The sequence below is a fragment of the Xiphophorus maculatus genome, chromosome 1, assembly GCF_002775205.1.
Source record: "Xiphophorus maculatus strain JP 163 A chromosome 1, X_maculatus-5.0-male, whole genome shotgun sequence".
NCBI classification, from domain to species: Eukaryota; Metazoa; Chordata; class Actinopteri; order Cyprinodontiformes; family Poeciliidae; genus Xiphophorus; species Xiphophorus maculatus.
This window is the reverse complement of record NC_036443.1, coordinates 20,823,742-20,847,209: the sequence shown is the minus strand read 5'-3', so window position 1 is coordinate 20,847,209 and position 23,468 is coordinate 20,823,742. Positions and strand designations below refer to the sequence as shown.

The 23,468-nt window shown below is 40.1% G+C and overlaps 1 protein-coding gene across 3 annotated transcripts in view; it reads left to right on the top strand.

Annotated features, from left to right (window-relative positions):
* The window catches only part of LOC102219911 (protein bicaudal D homolog 2-like), a 44,007-nt gene that overhangs the window by 2,266 nt on the left and 18,273 nt on the right, over positions 1-23,468 (top strand). For all 3 annotated transcript variants that reach the window (XR_002752955.1, XM_005805696.3, XM_023336113.1), the window contains exon 2: positions 15,546-15,758. Coding sequence is in view for 2 of the 3 variants with exons in the window: in XM_005805696.3 (XP_005805753.1) it covers positions 15,546-15,758 (213 nt within the window). In the remaining variant the exon portion in view is untranslated. The remainder of the gene's footprint in view (positions 1-15,545; positions 15,759-23,468) is intronic.

The following is a 23,468-nucleotide window of genomic DNA, read 5'->3' as shown; positions in this document are numbered from 1 at the left end:
TTGTGCCAGAAGGCTAGTTTTTCCCTTCTGTTCTCTGTCATCATAATGTCTCATACGGGAGCCCAGCCTCCTACCTGTGGTTAATGAAATCAGTTGTTTGCTAAGTGACAGATTTTTTTTGCTCTCTCTCTTTTGCCACTGGCTCCAGCTGCATTGGGGGGAGATATTGCAGGAGGTCACATCTTTGGTCCCTTTCCCCTCTGCCCTGCCCCTTAGTTCAGCTGTAAAGGGCAGACATGATGTCATTGCAGGAGAACCACAAACACATTCTTCAAACATCCCCCAACACTTCCTCTGCACTGCTGAGCGAAGTATCAAGTTGTGGAAGACAAAAACACTGTAGAGATGTTCAACATTATTGCTGGGTTTCTGTCCATAGCTTCAAATTGCAAATATTCCAGCTTCTTTATCTTCATGTTTTACGTGAAGGTGTTGCTGTCTGTAAGGTTGTCTTCAGCTGTACTATTTACACTGACAACAACAATGTCTGGAAGTGACTGCTCCTTTCTCTGGAAGACTTAATGAGTTGCTTAACACCCAACCCCATCGAGCGACTGTAAACCTTTTCCCTCGCTTGCTGGCATGCACAAACAATGTAAATCATTCAGGATTGTAAGAGTTGGTACTGCTTTAAAAATGCCAACATGCCACTCTACTTCCTTGTGGATAAAACTGCCAGAAATCACTAGGACATGGGTAAGGTTTTGATGAATAGCCAGTTTTCAGCCTCTAGGCCACATTGCTCTTGTGCTCATGTACCACACCCCCCTCCATGCAACTCCTGTGGCAGGAAGATGGAGAAATGCTGTGCATTGCTGTTGCCTAGTTACGCCCGTCCTCGTGGTTTAATTTGAGCAGCCATTCTGCTTCTTCAGCAGGTGCTGCAGTGTGAGAGTGTTTGTAGGTAAAGTCAGAAGGATTAAGCAAAGACTTAGCGGGGAAATTGAACGTAAGTAACACAGATGAGGCAAACATGTTGCATCATGTATTAAGTTGGGATGATCTCTGATAGTTTTTATCGGTTTGCCTGTTTTTTGTTTTTTTTACTTCACATAATCCATAGCATTGGTATTTTTGCTGACATTGGGAATATGCTGCTACATACATTGATCCCACCAGTCCTTTCCTTAATTTCTTGCTTCCTCTAAAGCTCTGCAGTTGCTTGGCTGCATGTGATGTCACCCCCTGTGGCGTTGTAGTGCACACCCACTGCAGTACTCTAGTAAAGTGATCCCCCTCCTGTTTTATACTCATTACAAACCTTAATCCAGTGCTACTTATTGGATGCAGGAACAATGAAAAGCTTAAGTGTTGCTGTTCTTTCCAGAAGTATATGTACCCCTTGAACAATTTTAGCCTTATTTGAAATAAAAATCTGAAAAGTGTGGTAGGCCTATGTGTTCAGCACTCTCTTTCCAATAATAACCCTAAATAAAATCCACTGAAAGAAATTGCAAACAGCATCACGGAGACCCAGGAACACTCTAGAACAGGGGTCTCAAACTCCAGTCCTCGAGGGCCGCTGTCCTGCAGTTTTTAGATGTACCACAGGTACAAAACACTGGAATGAAATGGCTTAATTACCTCCTCCTTGTGTAGATCAGTTCTCCAGAGCCTTGCTAATGACCTAATTATTCTATTCAGGTGTGGTGCAGCAGAGTCACATCTAAAAGTTGCAGGACAGCGGCCCTCGAGGACTGGAGTTTGAGACCTCTGCTTTAGAGGGTCAGGGATGAAGTTGTAGCATGCTCCATTGTATCATATGAAAAGGAAAAGAGCATGCCAGCATTACAAATTTACAAATATGTGGGTGTCTACCCACTTACAAGCTGGACAAGGAAAGCATTAATCAGAGGAAGCCACCAAGAAATCCATGCTAACTCGGGAGGAACTCCAGAAAGTCACATCTCAGCTGGAAGAATCTGTTGATAAGACAACCAATAGTCATCTTCTCCATAAATCTGGACTTTATGGAAAATAGGCATTAAGGATAGAATTGTTGAAAGAAGGGAAAATGAGAGATTTAAGTCAGATGACAGCAAAGTTCAACTTGGAGGCCTACATGTAAAATAATATGTTGGGAAAACTGACAGAGCTTGATCTTTTTTTACATACATAGACGGAAGTGAAATAAATCACTTTCCCTTTCTGTAGCTAAAGGTACTTCTGTAGTACAGAATCAGCTAGACTGGATAGATGGGAACACTGCATTTACTTTTTATTTTTAAAAACAATGTTTAAAGGCTATGAATACACTGTGTATCAATTTGAAGTACTTAAAATACCAAATTAAGATATTTTGGCAGCTGACTGAGATGTTACTCAGTAGTGGAAACATTGTCTACTGAGCCAAAGGTCTAAGAGAGGCATATGGAGGTGGTCTCTCAGTTTTTAGTCATTATACCTTATTTTTGCCTCCACACATGTCCAACCACATGTCTCTGCTCTAATGCAGATCAGAAGGACATACAAGTGGCTATGACTTAGGGGGATTTTTGTATTTGCTGTACTGGTCCTGACGTTCAGCCTCTTGTCTTTCTTGGTAACTGTGAATCTCATGAGATGGACACTGTGACCACGAAGACGTCATCTTCTCCCCAAAGACAGAACGGCTATTATGTGTGCCACAGTTTTCGTTTCTTATTTACTTGTTCTCTGCTCCTGGTTCTATTCAGCCTACTGTCTCCAACTTAAACAAAAGCCTTCAGCGTTGTATGTCTGAGACCCACACAGCCGGTCTGTCTTTTCTTCTAAACTCCCCTCCAGTTCTAGTGTCCAATCAGTAAGGCGGCAGCTGTACAATGCAGTGTTGAGGTCAACCAGAGAAACACGAAAAATCATGAACCAAAGGCAGGCCAAGAGCCTTTGTGACTCTGCCTGTAGCCCATTGGGGTTAAGTAGTGTCACAGTTGTAGATGGCTTGGTGAAATGGGAGGACTGTGTATAACAAAAAGAATATTGAGAGAGTCATTCCATTGTGGCTACATTTAAAAGGTTTGTCTTCTTTAGTTCCTTGTGAAATGGGAGACCATTAAAGGATAAAAATCCCAGTGTTCCCTAACAAAACTCTCTGACTCTGAACCCCTATCTCTGATGTTAAATGGTTTGGATGGTGATTGGATGTCAGTGGAAAATACAAGGACACAAAAGTATCTGGTCTTTGTTTGAAGTGGTATAAATAAGGCCAATGTCCTTTTGTGGAATTGTGAAGTCACTCACTTTCTTTTCGGTTCTGTTTTTCACTTCTCTGTTTGGACTTTACAAACCAACCATCCCCAAAACTTTCAGAACTCCTTATTTCTTTTCTTTTTTTTTTTTTTAACTTTCTGGGTCTTATTATCTGCCCCCCGTTATAATTTCTTCAACCAGAACAAAGCTTCCAACATTGTTTTGGGCAGCCTGATCTGCCCTTTTATCCATGATTTTATTTTGCCAGAGAGCAAGGCTGCAGTTAAGGGGTAATCTTTTCTAAATGGCACTAAATAAAGTCCCAAATCCCCTTCCCTCTGGACATAAGAGGATGAATCCCAGCCACTATGTGCAGGGCTTACAGCAGTCTGTGAGTCTGTCAGGCCCAACCACACTTATTAGCAGCTACATGCTTTTTGTGAAAAGGCTACTGAGAGTCTCTAAGCTCAGGTCTCCCACTTCTGGTATACTAGCCTGTACTGCAGTGATCACCACACCTATTGGATGTGTAAACTCCACTCTGCATTTTATTAAAGTGAAAAAAGTAGTTAATATGTATAACAGTGATTTCCTGTCCATCCTCATGGCTTATCCTTACAGTCCACTTAGATAAACATATGGTAAATGGTAATGAAAGCTTCTGCGCAGAGTTTAGGTGAAATGGCCCAGCCATAATCCAGAATGATTTTAAAAGCTTTTGTCGTCCACTCAGATGAACAGAATACCACCAGCACCCATCCACAGTTCAAACCGAGGTCAAGTTTACGCTGAAGCATTAGCGAGTTTTCCAGATCTCAATGAATGCATTATTTGATCTGCTTTAGGTGGTTTATTAAGAGGTTTGTTATTAAATCTCAGTAGATATGTCAAGTTGTTTTTTTTTTTTTAAAAAAGGAAATATTTAGGAATCACTTGGGAATTGCTCTATGAATTCTTCACATTCACTGCTCCTTTCTTCTGTGGATCATTCTTTGAGATCAACTGAAGGAGTTACTTATTAATGTCTCATAACAATGTAACTTTTTTTGATAAAAGTAATTTTTAGAAGCAAAGTTGCAAACAAATGTTTCATAATTTTATAAATGCAACTTTTTGAGTGCTCTGGGTGGAGGGGGTTATGTTAGGCCAATCTCTTCTTGGAGAAGTTTTTGAAATCTAAAAATGTAAGGTATGGACCAAGAATTTCAGGGACCCTATAAATACTAAATTACTTTTACATCAAGCTAACAATAAATTGTTCTCAGGCATCCAATAGCAAGGAAGTTATTCCACTGCACCTCCATACTGACATGCTTAAAATAATACAGTGTCAGAACCGAATTTCTCTTTTGGAATAATGTATTTTTTGAAGACAGAATGAGCTTTTGAATAAAGTCAGACATACATGTATAGCAGCCCTGGAGGGTCATGATTCTGTTACTGTAATCCATTTAGCAAAGACTCGGAGCGGATAAGGCAGGAATCCAGGCTAAAAGCAGGCATGAGGTCATGGCAGTGGCTGTATGCCTTACACAATACAACATGATTTACTGAGTCAAAGGTCAGACTCCTGTTTTCCTTCCTCTAAACTGTATTCTGACAGTGACAGAGAGAGAACTCTCTGTCACTGTCAGAATACAGACAGAATTCAGAACTCTCTCACTTGCTTACCCTTAAACTCCCATTAGACACAGTTCTTTAACTGTCTCTTGTTTATCGTAGCTCCACAAACTAATGATGATCATCCCTTATTTTTTAGAGACTTGCCTGCATCCCTCTTTAAATAGTGCCCAAAGGTTTTGTCTGGGGCTCGTATCAACAGACTTTCCTTATCTGCTTTGCTACAGAGTCTAAGCAACATGATTGGCATAATGGCACCCTCATAAGAAACATGTAAAGACCAGCCGATGCTTGTTTGCATCTTTGTTTGATTGAGTCTTATCTCAATCACAAGGTCTTTTGCTTGATTCTCCATCAAATCGTTCTTCTTCCTTCTATTGAAAATAAGTGGAAGCTGGTCTCCCCTGCGCCCAGCTCAGCATCCTGTTTACATGTGAAGGCTCCTTTTTTTAACATAGAGGAAGTATATGAAATATGACCCTTTATCAGTCCGGATATTTTTTTCAGTGGTATGTGGGAAGTGACCACATCTGGTTCATTAAGCAAGTCTCTTCATTATGCGTCTTACCCTAGTTTTTGTTTAAATAAAAGCAGAATGTTGGTTCTTTTGGTTTCATTTACAAATACCAAGGAACACTAAAGTGAGAATTCCTTGTCTTCAAAGGAATTATCAAACTTTTTTTCTCCTGGTTTGTTCTGAATTAAATCAAAATGTCAAATCAAATGGTTGTCAATGAATAGTTGCCTCTCTCTCCCTCCATCCCAATAAAGTTTTATAGTTTAAGTCTGTTACTTAACTAGAAAAATTGATTTCATTAATTGCTTGTGAACTTTTGTGTTCCCACTTAAAAAATGGCCAACTCTTGCTAGCTTCAAGGTGAAACTCTCCCCCACAATTTCACAAAATGAGAAATATGTATGGATCTTGTTTTAATGTGAAGAGCATTTTAAAAACAACTGCCAAAGTGTGTTTTTAAATTGTAAGGTAAAGTATTGCTGAAGGAACAAAACATAAAAAAATGCTGGCGCAGGCTTCAAGCGCATGCATTAAGTAAATAAACTTGAGGTTGGTTCTAACAGGACAGATGGTCTGTGCCCCACCCCACCCTCAGATCTGAAGCTTTTGACACGCTCCACCCATATGGCCCCACCACTAAACAGGAGTTTTGTTTGCATATTCTGCTTCCAAATCTTGCACTGTCCTCTAATTTGAAGCAGCTGATAACAAGATGAAGCTGTACACAGATGTTCCCTTTTGATGATATTATTAGATTCTGGCGTGTTCTCCATCTAGTCTTGCACACTCATCATATTTATACTCTGACTTATTGAGTGGTGTTTTCTGTGTCAAGTAAAGTAATTAAACCAGATCCCTGATCCTCTGAAGCACTGTCAACTTTTAATAGGCCATCTATTCAAACATTAGCAAACCTAATTTCAAGGGCTGCCCTTTTGCCTTGGAGCTTCGTCTTGCTTTAATACCACTGTGTGATCAGAGAACAGCAGCATGGCTACATTCCTCCCACATGTTATGCTCACCCTCTGCCACCTTCCTCCATCCCCCACTTATCTCTCTGCTCTCGCCAGGCCCCCTTTTGTAAATAGACTAGTTTGATTTCCTCGTTACGGTTTGCAAAATGTGACTTCTTCGGTCCCGTACTCTGAAGCCCTCATGTTGGGCTTATCAGAAGTGGAGGAGCAGATATCTAGTCAGTGGAAGGACATAAATTATGCAGGAGGTTGGATGGAACATTAATTCTTGAAACTGGAGAAGTAAAGGGAGTTGAGATTGTAACTGGATGTGTGCCAGACTCTCATGGGTCCTTGAGAAAAGCAGACAGAGGGGAAATGGGTTTGAAGGAGGAGTTACGGAGCAGAGCATGGGTTTCCTGTGGGAACCACCTTGGTGTTTTGTATTGTTTTATATGGGAGATAGATGAGGGTTACTCAATCAGCTGACTAAAAGGGCTTAAAAGGTCTTGAATTATCCAGCTCTCTGTTAAAGTTTCCCTTTCAGATTTTGGCTTTTGCTTAACAAAGATGATGCACCACCTAAACCCAGCCTGGGCATTCTAGAGCCAGCCCATGGTGGTCAATAGAAAATCAGAAATTAATTATCCTAAAGTGTTTATTCTGCATGCAAATCTGAACATGGTGCTTGCATTTTGAAAAAAAAAGTGTAAATGTAATCATTTTGGGGGACTACCTCAGCACCCTTGTGTGTGCACACCAATGCTAGCTCATGCTTAAAGTAAACTGAGTAAGGGCTGCAGAATATACCACAATTGCAGCATCTGTGTGTGTATTAATTGTATAGCAACTGACTCTTTGAATTGCAGTATTTGTTTGCTCTTATATCCAATTGTCACTTTGCATTCCAATATGATCTTCTGGCTGTTGGATGAAGTCCCAAACCTGAATCAGATGTTAGACTGAGTCCAAGATGAAGGTTACAGAGCATGAATAAGACCCTAATGCAAACTCCTAATATATTAGTGGTAATGTGATTCTGTTTGTTTAACTGCAGTCCTCACAAATTACAGCTTGAAACAACATAATCAGACTATACATCCAATGGAGGACAGGACTTTGTGCATTTTTCTTTTCCATTTATTTTTCCAACAGACAGTCACTTACACTAAGATAATTGGAGGTTCCAGTTGTCAGTATAATCTATCACTTCTTATTATTCTGTTGCCATGACTACTGTTAACAGCAGCCAAGAAAAACCCAATTTCTTAGAGTTAAAAATGTAATATATTTTTAGAATAATATTATACAGTATATCCAGTCCTCAACAACAATCACATCTACTCATGTGACCTTTGGGGAAAAGTAGTTACCCATATCAAAATTTTTTTTTGCTCTGCCTGTTATAATTGAACATGGCAGTGTTGCTGTGTGAAAGGCCAGATTAAAATAATAATTTGTAGGCATTGAGCAGATGATTAGTTATCTTTATTCTGCAGCCCTTTTTTCACTTTGTATAAAATCCATTAAGCACACAGTGGTGGTAGGAAGGTCACTGAGCCGCCACTATTTCTTGCAAATTGAAATGAAACCGTTATCCACCTGACTCTAGACTTGGCCAGACTGCACTGGTGATCAGAACATGAGAATTGTACTGCTGTAATTTGGAAAAGTAGGTCAGTGTTTTGTATTTGGCCATTACCAAGGGCAGAACCCTGTCGCCTAACTGCCTTTTGGGGTTTAGATATGTGGGTGGATGTATTACAGTTGATATAAAATGACAGGTTTATTAGAAATATTCTCGCACTAAACGAAGAGACGGAAGCGATGATGCAGAACTCTGTTATATATAGCATGAGTCTATAAAAGTCTTGATTTACTCATTGCTTGTAGCTATAAAATAACAGGTCAGTTTTTTTTTGTTTCAGTCTTACACCCAGTTCCTGCAAAGCTGAACTTCTTAACACTGGAGAGAGATCATTTTGTGTGGGTGGGTGTGTCAGAGCTCTCAAATGTGTCTGTGTGCACATGGTCCCAGCTGCTCCCCTTGTTGGTTGTTTCTGTCAGTCAGAAAAAAAAGGGGAAAGCATATGCAAAACATATTATTGCACATTGAGCTGGTTCTTAAGGGGGAATAGCCTAAACATCTTATTTAGTGGATTAGTGATTTTTAGTGATTTTTTGCAATAATGTAGACCTCATTAAATTGCAATGAAAATAATCAAACCAATCATTGAGCAGTGTATTATTTGCTCAACCAGATCTCTGATTGGAGAGGCTTGGTGATGTGGGTGAGGGCTGCCACCAGAATACGAGGGAGGAGAGCTAAAACAGCCATCTGCGCAGCCCTCGCTTTAACCGGCTGCCTCCCGCTCTGTCACTGTAATTGGCCTAGTAACCATAACGACGCCTACTCCCCTGGGATGCGGGCGCGTGGACCTGGGAGATCTCATCCAGACAGATTGCCTGGCAGAAAGAGGAAGCGGCAGGCAGATTACAGGCAGGCACAGATAAGGCTCCTTTTGCATTGCAAATGACTGAGGTTGTGAATGTGCCAAGCTGGTGCTGTTACAGCTTCCAGAGATAAAGAAACCAGATTCCTGCTCTGACGCCGACGTACGGGGGCAATGGGAGGCCTATTGAATTCCTGCCTCCCTCCTGAGACCCCGAAGGCTTTTTTTCCTCCATACTGTAGCAGTTGAACAATAGAATCAGTAAACAGACACAAACAGATGCGTCCTTGTTATTAAATGATTGCTATGGTTAAATAATTAAAACAATGACTTTATTACCTAGTACAACACTACAAACAGAAAACAAATCCTGTGGGAAAACTTCTTATTTCCAACTCCAAATTTGTCTGTTTCTTTTCTGTTCACACATGTATATTAGCTCTCCAGTGTCATGTATGAGGATTTTAAATCACATACAACCAGATTGAAAGCTGAGAAAATAACACAGGTTCTCTAGCTTGCTGTTATGGCCTTAATGACTATTTTTTTACTGTGTAATAGTAGAGGAACTAGTCTCTGCACACACAGCAAAGCCTCAGTCGGCTTACTGTTAGTGTTTTCCTTGACTTGCAGGTGTTCTGCCCTTTGAAGATTTATTTTTTCAGCCTTTGTTAAAAGCATGATGACGATAATTTAGCGTTGTGTTTGACCATGATTTCTGCTCTTACCAAAGGATCACTTCACTTCTGATTATTGGCCTTTCCAATGTCAGAATAAAACATCAAGCAGCCAGAGCTGCTGGAAGCATTAACCGCTGCTGAATCATTACAGACTTCAGAGAGCGGAGAGAATTCATGTACCAGCTGCGTATCACTGAGCTCCTGCAGTCCAATTATATGAGTCTTACATTTTTATGATTGGGGATCAGCCTTTCAGTCAGGCTTCTTAATGAGCCTCATGAGTGTTATTAGTGCATGGCATGTAGAACACTGAATGCACTAATACATGTGTGCATTTATAGCATGTGTCTACTTTCTCCTGGTGCAGCTTCCTGGTTGTTTTTAAAGCTTTATGCCATTCAGTCTTATGATTGGTGTCTACTTCAGGCAAACAGCATTTCTTTTGCAAAGCTTTCCTCTGACCTCTGCTGTATTATCGTCTGTGTTTGGTATTCTTCGCCACTTCCTCTGTGCGTTAAAGGCTTTTAGTGCTGGTGGAACCCCTGTGAGTCTTCCACCTCCTGCTCCTTCTCCATAGAAGGGTCAGCGTGCATCAGTATGACTACAGCTTCGGGTGATGCAGAATGGCTGACTGTGAGGCGTGCTGCATGAATTGTAAATAGGACATGAGTGTATGTGTGTTGAGTCTGTGAAATTGCCCAGGCCTGTGTGTGAATAATAGCCCAACGGCTCTGTCCTTTGCAGAGAGTCGGTGGCTCTGTGCCAGGAAACATTTCTGCCTCCCTGGTTAGCATTTCTCTCATCTCCTTATTCTCCTCTCACTCTCATGTTGTTTAGCACTGCAATGCTTTTCAGTCATCTCACCTTAAACCATCTCCATTTTCTCTTCCTACACATGAAGGGGTGTTTTTGTGCTGTGACACAGTTTTTCTGTGACTTGTGATTTGCTGGTGCTGACCATAGGAACGTGCTAAAGCAGCAAAAGACGAGATCAGTAGTAAACTGCAAGACGGCACTGGAAAGATGACCTTCAGGATGAAAGTGAATCTGTATTTAATTTCTCCCCCATGCCCCAATTTACAGAAGAGTAAATGATTAGCTGCTATATGTTACTCATTATAGCAAATGCCATGTGTGTAAGATAGACGAACAGCAGTGTTGTAAAACCAAAGAACTAGTGCTGTGATACAGGTTTTACATTTCTTTACATCCTATTAATACATGATATAACATGTAGAGTGAAAATGCACCAAAATGACTAAAAGTGAGCTGGATTGACTCTGACTGATGACCAGCCAGTTGGAAAGTCCAAAATACAAACTTTTTCCAGTCACTGTCACTGAACCCACCATGACTAAACACTAAGAGGTGCAGTAACAAACAAAAAATACTTTTGTTTGTATTTATCTCATAATGTTGTTTATGTTGAATATGTTCAGCTTTAGCATTGTGTTGAACAATAAAGTCATGAGTAGTATATTAATAAAGAATCTGTTTCCTACAACATGTCAGGATATTTCTGCAGTTCATTTGGGCTGCATTAATGCTAGTTACGCTAAGCTCCTAACTATAAATTAAAATGTCAATTCTTCATTTTATCTTCATTGTGATGACAAATGGCAAGAAGACCTTTAAAAAAATATTTTAAATTCTGACTTCATATTTTCTTATTGTTCTAAAAGAGAAATAGTAATCAGCTAAAATCTCTACTGGCAAGTCAAAACTTAACCAAAAACTGAAGAATGGAGTTGACCTTAAAATTCTGATTGGTGGATCACCAAAAATGTTTTAAATTCCAGGCAAAAAAAAAAAAAAATTCTGCTTGGTAGAGTATTGGGTCATTCTCTGGAAACCACAAGCTTGTTGGACACATTTGAACTCCATCCCTCTAGAGCCAGCTAAATATAGAATTAACACACAGCTCGGAGCAATTTGTGTTAAACTCACTGGATGCGCAGTGGCCTGCGAATTCAGTCCAAAGGGAAGAGGAAGGAAACGAGCAGGACTATTTATCATCACAGTTTATGACTCCACGTGAGCTGAGATTCACGAGGCAGGAGATTCTATTCAGTGTGTGTGTATTTGCTGTTTTTTGTCCCTCGCTGCTCCTCGCTTCCTCTGCAGTTGCTTACAATGAGAACCCTTCCACTGATCAGCCTTCAGGGTTGCTGAATCACTGCTTTGGCATCCAGAGTTGACCCCGGCTCTCCAGCCTTCTGTATATGAGTAACAGAACCAGTCGACACCACACAGCTTCATTGTTTAGCATTCGCTACAGGCTCTCAGAGCCCAAGAATGCTGCTGAGGAGACGAAAATCTCAGTTCAGCATCAGCCCACACTACAGATGCTGCCAAAATGTTATTTTATTACATTAGTGCATGTCTACGTCTGTCAGCCCACAAATTCTCAGTCATACACCGTAATCCTGTGATTGCACCAAAGTCAGCTGTAATCTATTTCTCAGATTTTGAAGAGCTTCCCTCTAGATTATATCATAGATGCTATGAGTAGGTATTAGGTGTTTTCATACTGATTCACTCGTGTTAGCTATATTTAGAGTCTAGCAGTATTTTATGACCTCTGTGCTTCCTTCACTCCTACAACAGCACCATCTTAGCCAGGAACACAGAAAAACAAAATAAGACGATATATGTGTATTTCAGCTCCACTGTGCCTCTGAGCACAGATGTATTGATTTATTTTTCACCTGGAAGACCCCGATGCCCCACACCTCCCCTCCCCCTTATAGGTCAAGTGAATCATAAACAGAATGCTTATGTGTTGGAATAGCAAACAGTGAATGCTTTGGTCTGTGTTTCATCTGTGTTGCGGTCCTTTTCCTTGTAAAGTTTTGAAACAGAGAAATGTTTTTTTGAACCAAAGCCTTTTAATCAGCGTATTTGTCTTTGAAGGTTGCAACATTGTTCAGATTAGGAGACATACTGCATCACGAGTCCTGCCATGTTGAGCCATGTGTCTTTCATAGCAACTCTTGCTAAGTTGCAGTGTTTGTTTTCAAGTTTCTATCTGTAAAACAAATATAAACTGAACCCACCATAAATAAACACTAACACTTCTTTACATGAAGAAGACTTCATGTAAAACTAAATTATAAAAACAGCAGCACACTTCCTCCTTCTGATAGTTTGTATCAGTTCACCCACGCAGCAGTCTGTTGTAATTCACTTCAACACACTGATCTTCAGTTCTTAATTGTTTGAGGAAGTCATGATTCTGAAAAGATGAGCAAATCAAAACAAGATCAGAGTTCAAGAATCTTCTCCTCAGACACATGAGGTTGAAGATCATTACTGTTCTGCACTTTGGCTTTTGAATTACAGTCTAGCTTATAAAAACCAGCACAACTGCAACATATGGTCGGCTAAAGATGAATTATAAATTGAGTTGGCCGCTGACTGAAGGATTACAGCCTTGACCTCGTGCAATCAGTGTTCCCTCCCTCAAAAGTAGCCTAAACTCTTGCCCCTGTGGGGAACTGAGATTAAATTCAATGGGTCAGTGGGGTTTTGGCAGGGGACTCTGTTTGCTTCAGTGATAGCTCTCTTTAGATTGGACTGATTGTCCCCTCAGAAACCAAGCCTGCTTTCAGATTATAATGATGGGATTTCCCTGATTTTGATTGGTTCCTGTGTGTTTAATAACATTTTAATCAAACATGGCCCCCTGCTGATTATTGATATGATTGTCTTCCTTGGCATGTGGCACAATTTGAAAAGACATTTAGGACACACACTGTAATCCATAATTTAAAGCACAAATTGTATATTGAGCTACAAAGGCTTTCCATAAAATCCCCACTACTGGTTTTGTATTTACCGATCAACCACCTCCACATAGGTAGGAGATTGTTTATACTCAAGATATAAAGAGACATTTTCTGTTGATGGATAATGGTTGAATTTCTTCTGGTTCGTTAGTCAGAAACTAAAGATTTTAATAAACGGATGCAACCTCCTCAATATGCAAGATCCAGCTGACTGGAACACTCTTCAGTGTGGGTGCTGTTACAGAGCAAACAGGAATTTGAGTTGGTTACATTTCAGCATCAGGGAAGCGTTCATAAAATTAAACAGGAAGCACTAAAGCTGTAAGAAGCTCTTTAAAAGGAAAACATATTCCACATGTTGTAACGTTTCTGCAGTTCATTGTGGCTGCAAGAAAGATCAAGACTTTAGTAGATAACATGAAGGCTAAATGGAATACATGAAACTTTATTCTATCTTTTTGAGTTTTAAGCCTATGAATCTGATGACAGAGTGTTTGAAATGTCTGCACCCTTTTTGAAACATTTCCAAAAGAAATTACAGACTATTTTAATAATCCTCACCACGCTGATCAACGATATAAGTTGCTAAAAACAATCTAGCATCTTATTTTAGCAAAAATACTGTTTCACAGTAAAGTCTTTCTCCTTCACACACACCTATTCCCATAAAGTAATTAGTTAACGCTCCAAGCAGGAAAGATAGAAAACAATATCTTCAATGGTTCTTTATGTTCCATAGCAGAGTAAAGAGAATGATGAGTTTGGATGTTTGCCACAGAAGTTTATATATTTTTTTGTACTAATCTTTGTATTTTAACTCATTTGTAAGATTGATTCTACCATCTGAGCAAATAAAAAAACCGTTGGGACATTCCTCAACTCCTTTCAGCAAGTTGTGGCAATGATTTAATAAGTTGTGGTTTACCTCTGGAAGGTGTGTTGATGAGGATCTGTTAGCAGATGGTGCGAACCTTAAGAGAGATTTAATCTATTCTTCCACAAGGCTTCCCTCCAGAAAATTTGCTGAACCCGGGGGTTGGGCGTTAGGACAGTCAGTCAACCATTGGCCCGTTGTGTTTTTGAGTTAAACAATGTTTAAAGTTGACATGAAATTTGAAAATATCACTTGATAATTATGTGTTATTGAAAGATTGGAAAATTAGTCTTAAAAAATGCAAACATTTTAAAAAGACTTAAATAATTAATGCTTAACCTGATGGGGTCACAAATAAAACCTGGTGGCCCGCCAGGCTTATATTACACTGGGGAAAACCCTGTTCCATCTGAATTTCTGCATGACTGGGAGCCATCGGTTAGTCGTATTGCACAAAACTTTTCCACAATTTTCTGTTTTACAAATGCACAAATTAGTCCAGGTTCTGCAAGTAGGTCAGTTTGACAAATACAAATATAAGTGTTTTTTTGTTTTTTTTCTTGCTTGCTTAGAAGCAATCACTGGGATTCATACAATGCAGCAGCCTGCCAGCAGCCAATTGTAGTAGTTGGTCACAGAGAGAGAAGCAAATAAGGTCATGTTCTGCATCTCACGTGATTTTTAGATTACTGTGTGCACACCCGCTACGAGGAGAGATAAAAAGGAATATTTCCACCCAAACAACGACGGTTACGGGATTGAAAATGAAATCTGTTATCAGACGGGTGATTAGTTTGAGAAAGCAGTGCGTGCCCTAACCTAGTTTCCACTGTGATGAAGGTCTGTCTCTTTCAATGGTTTGGCGTTTCTGCCTTGCAGGCTAATAACACATTAAGGTTGTATCAACAGGAAAATAAAATGTCTCATATTACATGACAGTTCGTTGCCTTTTAATGCTGAGAAAAATTAGAGGCCGGAGCTTTATGTCATATGTTCTTTTAATCTTCATAAAGTTGATCCTCTCCTCATCTGATCTTGTGACCCTCTCCTGTTTTGATATGGTCTAAGGTATTAAAGAGCATTAAAAACAGTCCTTTCAATAAAACTTAGACACTCGTCTGTTTGCTCTACTTTTGCTGTTTGCCTGTTTCCATCTGTGGGGTCACTGCAGTGCACATGCTGGAGAGGCCAGCATCCTGCAGGCAAAGGAAGGGGGTGAGGGGGGATTTGGTGGGTAAGACACTCTGATGCAGCCCAGATGGACCCTAAATGATAATCTCCACTGAGCGACGGGAGTGTTTTGGTAGATTCTGCTCCACAGTCCTCAGGTGAACCACTAAAGAAGAGATCAGTGTCAGTTTAAAGCGGGTGAAGCACAAGCAAATGTTTCTTCTATCAACGACCCTTATATTCCAAAATGTGACACTCTCTTAGTCACCATGTATCAAATATTATTTTTGTGGCACTAAAATAATATTTTCTGCACATTTAGGCCTTTGGACAAGCTTACACCAACCACAGGAAGGTGGCAGCAGACGGGGAAAGCCGGGAGGAGTCTCTGATCCAGGAGTCGGCCTGTAAGGAGGCCTACTATGAGCAGAGGGTCCTGGAGCTGCAAAACGAACTGCGGCAGACGCGCAACATCCTGACCAATACCCAGTCTGAGAATGAACGCCTTGTTGCCATCTCCCAGGAGATGAAAGAGGTAAGGAGTAATATGAAGCCCCTATTGTACAACTCACCCTGTATTTGCTTTAAAGAACAATGAATTATTTATATTTAATATTCTTGGTTATGGCATTGCGCAAGATTTAGCCAACACCACACAGCGACTTGGAACATAAGTGAGCTCTTTTGCTGCAAGACATATTGGCCTTCTAAAATAATTCTATCTGAAGCATTTTTATCTCTATTTTACTTTTTTTAAATTTGTGTGTGTGTGCAAAGGCTTTCAATTAGGAATTTGTGACTTCCTGTTTCCCATGTGTACAGGTATGATGAGAGATTGAGGCTGATTTCTTTTAGCCTCTCTTCAAAATGGGAAAGACAAACAGGTTACATACGATGATGAACACCGGTCTGCCTTAGTGCCATTCTTAAGTTATTAAACATTTACAAGTTTAAGTTAATTTTCAAGACAAGTACAGTCAGACCAAGATGAAAATTAATGACATAAACTGGGAATGTGACTGATATGGCAGTAAGAGGGCGGACATTTTGCTGCCATGCAGATGCAGAGGAGTCTCTGCAGTGAGTCTCTAAAGCTCACTGTTGGAGAACCAGAGAAAAAAAGTGACATCTTTGGGGGGAAGAAGGGGAGGTTACTGCATCTCTATAGTAACAATTTGAAATGTTTTTGTACACATCATTACCATGGTAGCCAATTTCAGTGGATGCTCTAGTATGGTTGTATGTTGCTGCATTAATTCTGTTGTATAAATACGTTAACTATCCAGGGGCTTTATTGTGTCTCTGATAGCAGAGATGCATTCTCATCTGCTTCTGACATGTTTTGACAACATTAATTACCTAATAATTATGGAAACGCCTCATCTTTGAACTTGATGTTCTTTACTCCACCCTATTGTCATGTGAGGTGTGGCTATAATACTGAATAAAGTAGCTGGGCCAGGTATCTATTTGTGTTATTACGATGTAAAGCACTTTGAACTGCCTTGTTGCTTAAATGTGCTATACAAATAAACTTGATTAATTGATTGACCATGGGAAATGTGTCTACTCCAAAAAGATGACAGGATCCCACACAAATAATTGACCAATTATCTTAGTTCAAATCCCTACATAAAAATAGTTCTCAGCCTGTTGCTTTTGTCGTTGCATCCTAGGCATACTTCTTTATTAGATAACTCTCATCTCCGATAAAACAAACCTGTCAGTGTTTGTCTGAGGCTCAATCCAAACCTTTTCTCGGCACACATTCCAGCAAGCTTATCCTAGTATCATGTAAAAAGCCATTATTCTTGCCCTACTTTGGACAAAGCTTGCCCTCTTCATTGCTGCTATTTACATACATTCACAGCCAATTGACCTCATTTGAAGAGACAACAGCCCAGTTCAGGGCGTGGACTGCGTGTCTTTGCCAAGAGTTGTGTGATGCATGTGCAGCAATTTCTGTGTGTGATTCTACAAGTGATGATGACATAATGTTAGCAAGATAGCAAAACAGCCTGGAATTACATTGACAGGTGTGTTTGATGCAGCTGAGACAAGAGGACATGAAAGGATGAAATGAGATGAACAGAGAGGCAGGTGGAGGCCCTTGGGCATGATTTGTTTCTTTGATGATGAGGTCTATGTTCCCTTGGCGGCCAAGTGAAAACTGGAATAATAATGAAGGGATTATGAGTAGCAGACTGGATGGTGAGATGAGCTTTATGGGAATGAAGGGAACAGACACCTGGAGCGTTTTTGTTTAAGTTTCATCATCTTTAGTTTTTATAGCATGTTAATGAAGCTACATGTATCACCTTGAATGTTGCTTCTGACTTTGTCCTCTTCTCTTAGTAGAGATGCACTGATCAAAATATTGTGGACAAATTATGATCCCAGCTTTTTGACCTGCAGATGCTCATTTTAACCAAATCTGAGAAAGAGAGCAATCACTGTTAAAAAATATTTTAGAAATTGTTGACAGGTTTGATGTTTTGAACCCTCTTTAGCAATTTGTAGTAGATGCAGCGCTATTCCAAATGATTACAGACAACCACCTGCAATTATCTGGGTCAAACACCAAGCATTCCATTCACTGAACTATAAATATATTCTGTGTTGTTTTTTTGTTGTTGTTCTTTTTGTTATTTTGTATTGACTAATTGTCTGAAACATGAATTTGACCATCCAAAATCACCATCTGGTTTCTTTGTACATCTGCATGGGACTAACTGTGTTTCCTGTTTCTCTTTCCAGTTTAATTATCTTTCCATAATAGTGTTAGACCCAGCTGCTCATCCACAGCAGATTTAGCCCAGTGCTCAGTTTTTAAGGTCAAGTCCTCAATAAGGGAATTGATGAATTTCTGAAGAAACCTCATTGGTCCGTAGACATCTGCAAGACCGACTGCTGTTTTTTGAGTCACTGTTCGAAACAGATGTCAGCAGTGCTTCTTACAGAGATTAGGGAAAGACTTAAAAATGGCATGTTCCTGCCAACGACTTAAGTTCTGAAAAGCTCTAAATACAGCAATAATTAGGTCAGCTGCTGCTTCTCCGTGTTGGTGAAAGTTAGTATTATGGAAGCTAGATGTGCTCTGCCATGCTATTGATCCACTGTGTAAAGCATGCCTTGAGCCAACCATCTACTCAAAACATGGTTTCTTTTTCCTGCTACATTTTAGACATTAAATCCATCACCTGAGGATATTTATTACAAATACCTTCTTGGTGGATTTAAATACAGAGCAGTTCTGATTTATTGTGTTACAGGGTGGTTCACTGGTGTCTTTCTGGCCAACGTCACCCCCTTTATGACCACCGTGCTGTATTGCAATGGACTTCAATCCACACTAATTAGTCGGATAAAAGGTTCTGATGTGTAAATTACCTCATGTATTTGAGATAATGGCACCCCACCAGTGCCACTTTACTGGGTGCTAGGAGTGTGTTGTGGTGGGCAAATGGAGAAAGCCCGGGCACTGAGGCTGGCATTGTGACCACACTGGCAGGCCTGAAAGAAGCTTTTGTCTCTAGGATTTTGAATTAGCCCTGAGCTGATGCTGGAAGAGGAGAGGAGGGAGGCACTAGGAAACACCGAGATTGATACAAAAGAAAAAGGAGACCTAAAACCCATTTTGAGAAGGAGCTGGACTTAATGGGCACAAATCCATTGCTAATAGTGGATTGCTCTGCTTTTTCTAAGCATGCATGGCTAATCATGTAGAGTCAGAAGGTGGACTGAATGACTCAATTATCATAAGTTTAACATGGAATGCGACAGTCTGCAACTGTATCTTCTTTCTTTTATTTGTTTGAAATGACTCTAGCCATACAAGTCTGCAATTTTTCTTTCAGTCTAAGAAACAATATATTTTAGTTAACAGCTTCCACTGACTCAGTATATTTGAAAAAAATGCATCCAAACATTCTCAATTTCATGGTTTTTGTTCCAAAACCAGTTGTTTTAAAGCAAAATTTCACATATCTGGAAGCTCCATTTACTTAACAGGATTTTGTTGCAGCTGAAGCATCTCAGCTGGTTCCATATCTCCCATTTAAACCAACCAGGCAATTTCATGCCAAACACTCATATGGTGGCACAAAGCAAAGATGAGACATATGCCACTGGTATGTCTCGGTCTATAGGATTATAGTCAGACAAAGAGCCAGTAACATTGTGAGGAGGCGCACGCTTATAGGCATGACTTCATTAAATCCAATCTCATGTATTGTGGGGAATATGCCTCTAGTGATGCGCCTCATTATCTTCACAGAATAGAAAGCCCCAATGGATGAGTGTCAGAACATTATCATGCAAAGTCATAGCCATGTTGTAAATGTTATCAGTGTGGTTTAGTCTATCTTCACACTGTGTTTTCCACCCAGAGAAAGAGTTTCTCTCTACGCCTCCATTTTAAAAAGCTAACATTGGCCCTTAACTGATGAGATTTCTCAGCTCATTTTAACAGTTTGTAGCCACAGTTTTTTTCAGTTTCTTTAAGAGTGTGAAAGTGGAAGGGCTGTTTACTGATGGAATAATTCTCCAAGGGGGGAGGAAAAAGCTCACTACAAACAAAACCACTGTTTTTATTATACCCAGAAGAAATCTGAGTACGGGGCTTCATGTTTTCAGTTTTGAAACTGTGACGCTCAGAGGCTCAAGAGCAATTTTGTTGGCACTCCTAAAGCCCTGCCTTGTGTTGAAAGGTCTGACTAGCGTCGTATAGAGATCTAAGGAAGGTTGCTCTTTGTTCCCTGTTATAATCATCTACTGTCAAGAGGCTAATGTAATAAGACTCCGAGTCCTGGAGGACTCCGGGGTGTTGATGTCTGCCTCCTCATCATTTCTTGTGACATTAATGCTGAGATGGATCTGCTCTGTTTTTTTCTATGGCATTTTGGAGGTGGAGAGGGTGCAAGGAAAGATAAATGGAGAGAAGGCTGACAAACAGCTTTTTTAAAGGAAATCACAATAACAGCCACCAAATATCAGGAGTGGGGGATAAGAATGGGTTATTACTGAGATGGATCGGTCTGTTTTAGCAGCGTTATTCCTACTCCAGCTGGCACATCTGATTCACAACCTAATGAATTTCTGGGTTACTGTGTTTTACTCCCTGTTTAGATACAGAACCTTGAAAAAACATTAGACTCTCTGAACTTTAGATTTTATTACCTTCTAATTACAGGCAATGGATTTTATTTGTTTTTTCAGTAATAGACCAACATATCCAAGGCTGAGGCAGAGGTTCACCTTCCAGCGACACAAAGACCCCAAACACAAACAGTGGCTTAGTTTAAAGCATTTTTGTGTCTTAGAGTAGCTTAGATTGAGTTAAAATCTAAACTCAATGGATAATTTGTGGAAGAATTTGAATATTTTTACTGATGAATTCCATCCAATCATGGAATCAATTACTAGGTGGGGAAAAACTGGGAGACATCAGAGACATGGAAAGACTTGCAGCTGTAATGGTAACAAAACATTATTCCTCAAAACATTGAGTCATGCATCTAATAGTTTGGTTCCTATATTTAGGGTGCATTTCTTACACACCTTTAGGAGATTTTCAATTGATCCTTATAATTATTAATTTAACCGCTGCATTACTAGACCACAGAGATTTCCTGCTGTGGATCAATGTTTACTAATGAAACAACTACAGATTATACATACACACACACAGGCCCTCATGGGCACTTCCATTAATGGGTGTAAACTCAGATTTTCCACTCTGATTCGATCTCACCCATATGACCTCAAATTCACAAACGCGCTGAGTGCGGTGAATGAAAGAGTCATCTTGTAGGTTTCTAGGTAATCATACAAAGGGAAAAGTACGACGAGCCAGTCACTTCTAGAGTTCTCTATGTTTTTATGTGATCTGTTTCTTTTGGATGTACAACCTTGTCTGTGGTTTCATGATGAGTTGGAGCTCCATGCAAACAATGGCAGCCGCTCGCAGCAAAGATCAGGATAAAAGCGGATCGGCTTTCACCCTCCTTGTTTTTGACTGTGGCACAATGCCTCTAAGCTTTGATATTCTTTCGCCTTGTTCGCGTAGCTGCTGTACATCTGTTACTCATGCACTGTCTCACCTGGAAGTGATTTGAGGTAGATTTGGCTTGGCGGATTTAGCATGAGTTCATATGACTTTGAAAGGATGTTGAAGGACATGTCAGTTTGTTCCTCGTCCCTGACTTCAATTTATAGCGCAGAGAGATTTCAGGAAGACGTTTCTTTCACTTCTACTTTTCAGATGTGATGTACGATAGATTTAGCGGGGGGGGGGGGGGGGGGGTTAAAGTGATTGACGCATTGCTTTTAAAAGCACACGGATGCAGGGATGATGGAGGCGCAGTGGAGGTTGGGAAAATTAGAGCAACAAGGATGGTGAAATGGCAAGATGGAGGTCAGTGGTATCAGTAGAAGTAGAGAAATTGAGTAAAAATAAGCACAGGGGAGCTGGTGCTCTGCCTCTCTGTCTGTCTCTCTGTCGTGGCATTTCTGAGCTTCTGCACTTTGTGAGGAAATGTGTTTGGAAAGAACTGACGCATACATTTTGCTTAAGTGCAAAGTGAATAAGATGGAGAGGGAAATTGAGGTCAGGTCAAGGGGCTTTATGCGAAAGCAGAGAAGTAGGGCAAAATATGTATTTTCCCAGTCAGACTGGCTGAATGTATAAATAAAACAGTCTTGTACCATGTTAGAGTCTAGCCATCATTTTAGCAAGAGGTAGACTAAGAGTAGAAGATTACAAAGAGATTGCTCTCTTTATAATGGTAGTCATGCTAATTGCTAACTTAAGACATTAAAGACTCCAACGACTTCTAAATCCTTCATTGTTTAAAATGTCGTTAATTATGGCTGTAAACCAGCTAATTTCTTAATCATCATCTTTGCAAAAAAAATCGAAGATGAAAATTTAAAAAAAATCAGAAATTTTACGGTATAGTTCTGCGCTTTGGCATAGCCTGCTTGTGTTAGTTCTGCCCCTGGTGACACTCTTGTCTGGAACGTGTGTGGCTGATAGGACAGCTGTCAAGGCGTCACCTGTGGTGACAAAAGCTACTGCCGCTGACCTGACATAAGCCTGTGAGTGACTTCTTCCTAATGAGCTCTGTTGGAGGCAGCAGATTGCTCTCCAGAATAATTCCAGTAACATTCCCCAGAGTGTCATTACGGCCCTCACACAAATAAATGTTATTAGCACTTTATAGTTTTGGAACACAATTTCCAATCTGGGGCACAGGGTAAGAGAGGACGGAGAAGGTCGAAGGTCACCCCCCATGTGTGCATTTTAATCAGATCGGAGCAGCGTCTTTTCATCTGGACCGAACAGAGCTAACCCACCAGCTGAGGCACATAGCCCTGAACAGTAGTAGACCTGAGCAGCCAGCTGGCTCTGCATTGTTCAGCTAACAAAAATAGATTACTCTGCTTATGAGATTATCTTTACAGACATAATGAATTCATTGTTTATATTGTCGGAGACATCTGAGCTAGTGATGTTCTTAATGCTGCTTTCTCAACTTTGCTTTGATTCTTGTCTCCCTCAGAAGTCATAGAAGTATGACTTTCTTATTTAGGAACGCACCAACATGGTTCATCAGACATGTGCATCTGATGAATCTTAATTCATCAAATGATGGTCTTAAATCTGCTCTTCACTTGGTGTTTAATTATTGAGCCGCTAACATAGATCATACTCTTGATTTCTGGGAATTGACAGCATTTTACTGCCTTGCTATCCATCTGAACCAAATATTAAGGTTAGTATGCTGTAAAAGGAGAAAGCTGTTGGTTGTTTAAGACAGCGTTAATAAATTAGGTGTTTAATGGCATCTAATTGCAGGGACACTCAGATAAATAATACTTGTTAGCTTAAACTGCCTGCAATCTACACTACAATCTTTCATAAACCAGAGTAGGCTCAAACAATAAAAGAATGAGGCATTTACAGAGACACAATGACGTGGGTCAAACAGAACTCTCGGATAGTAAAAGACAGGTTGAGAACTGTTATTTTTTTTGGTTTAAAATCCTTATCTTTAGCTCCTTGTTACCAGTTTAGGTGCACAGTCATAGTTTGGTATGTTTCCAATTGTGGTGTACTCTTATGTTTTTAGCTGATGGATTGAAAACAGTGATGTGTTAAAAGCTTGACATAATGTTCTAGAAGGTAAACTTGCTTTAAACTTTTCTACAACTTTATGTTGTATGTCTACAACTGTTTGCTATT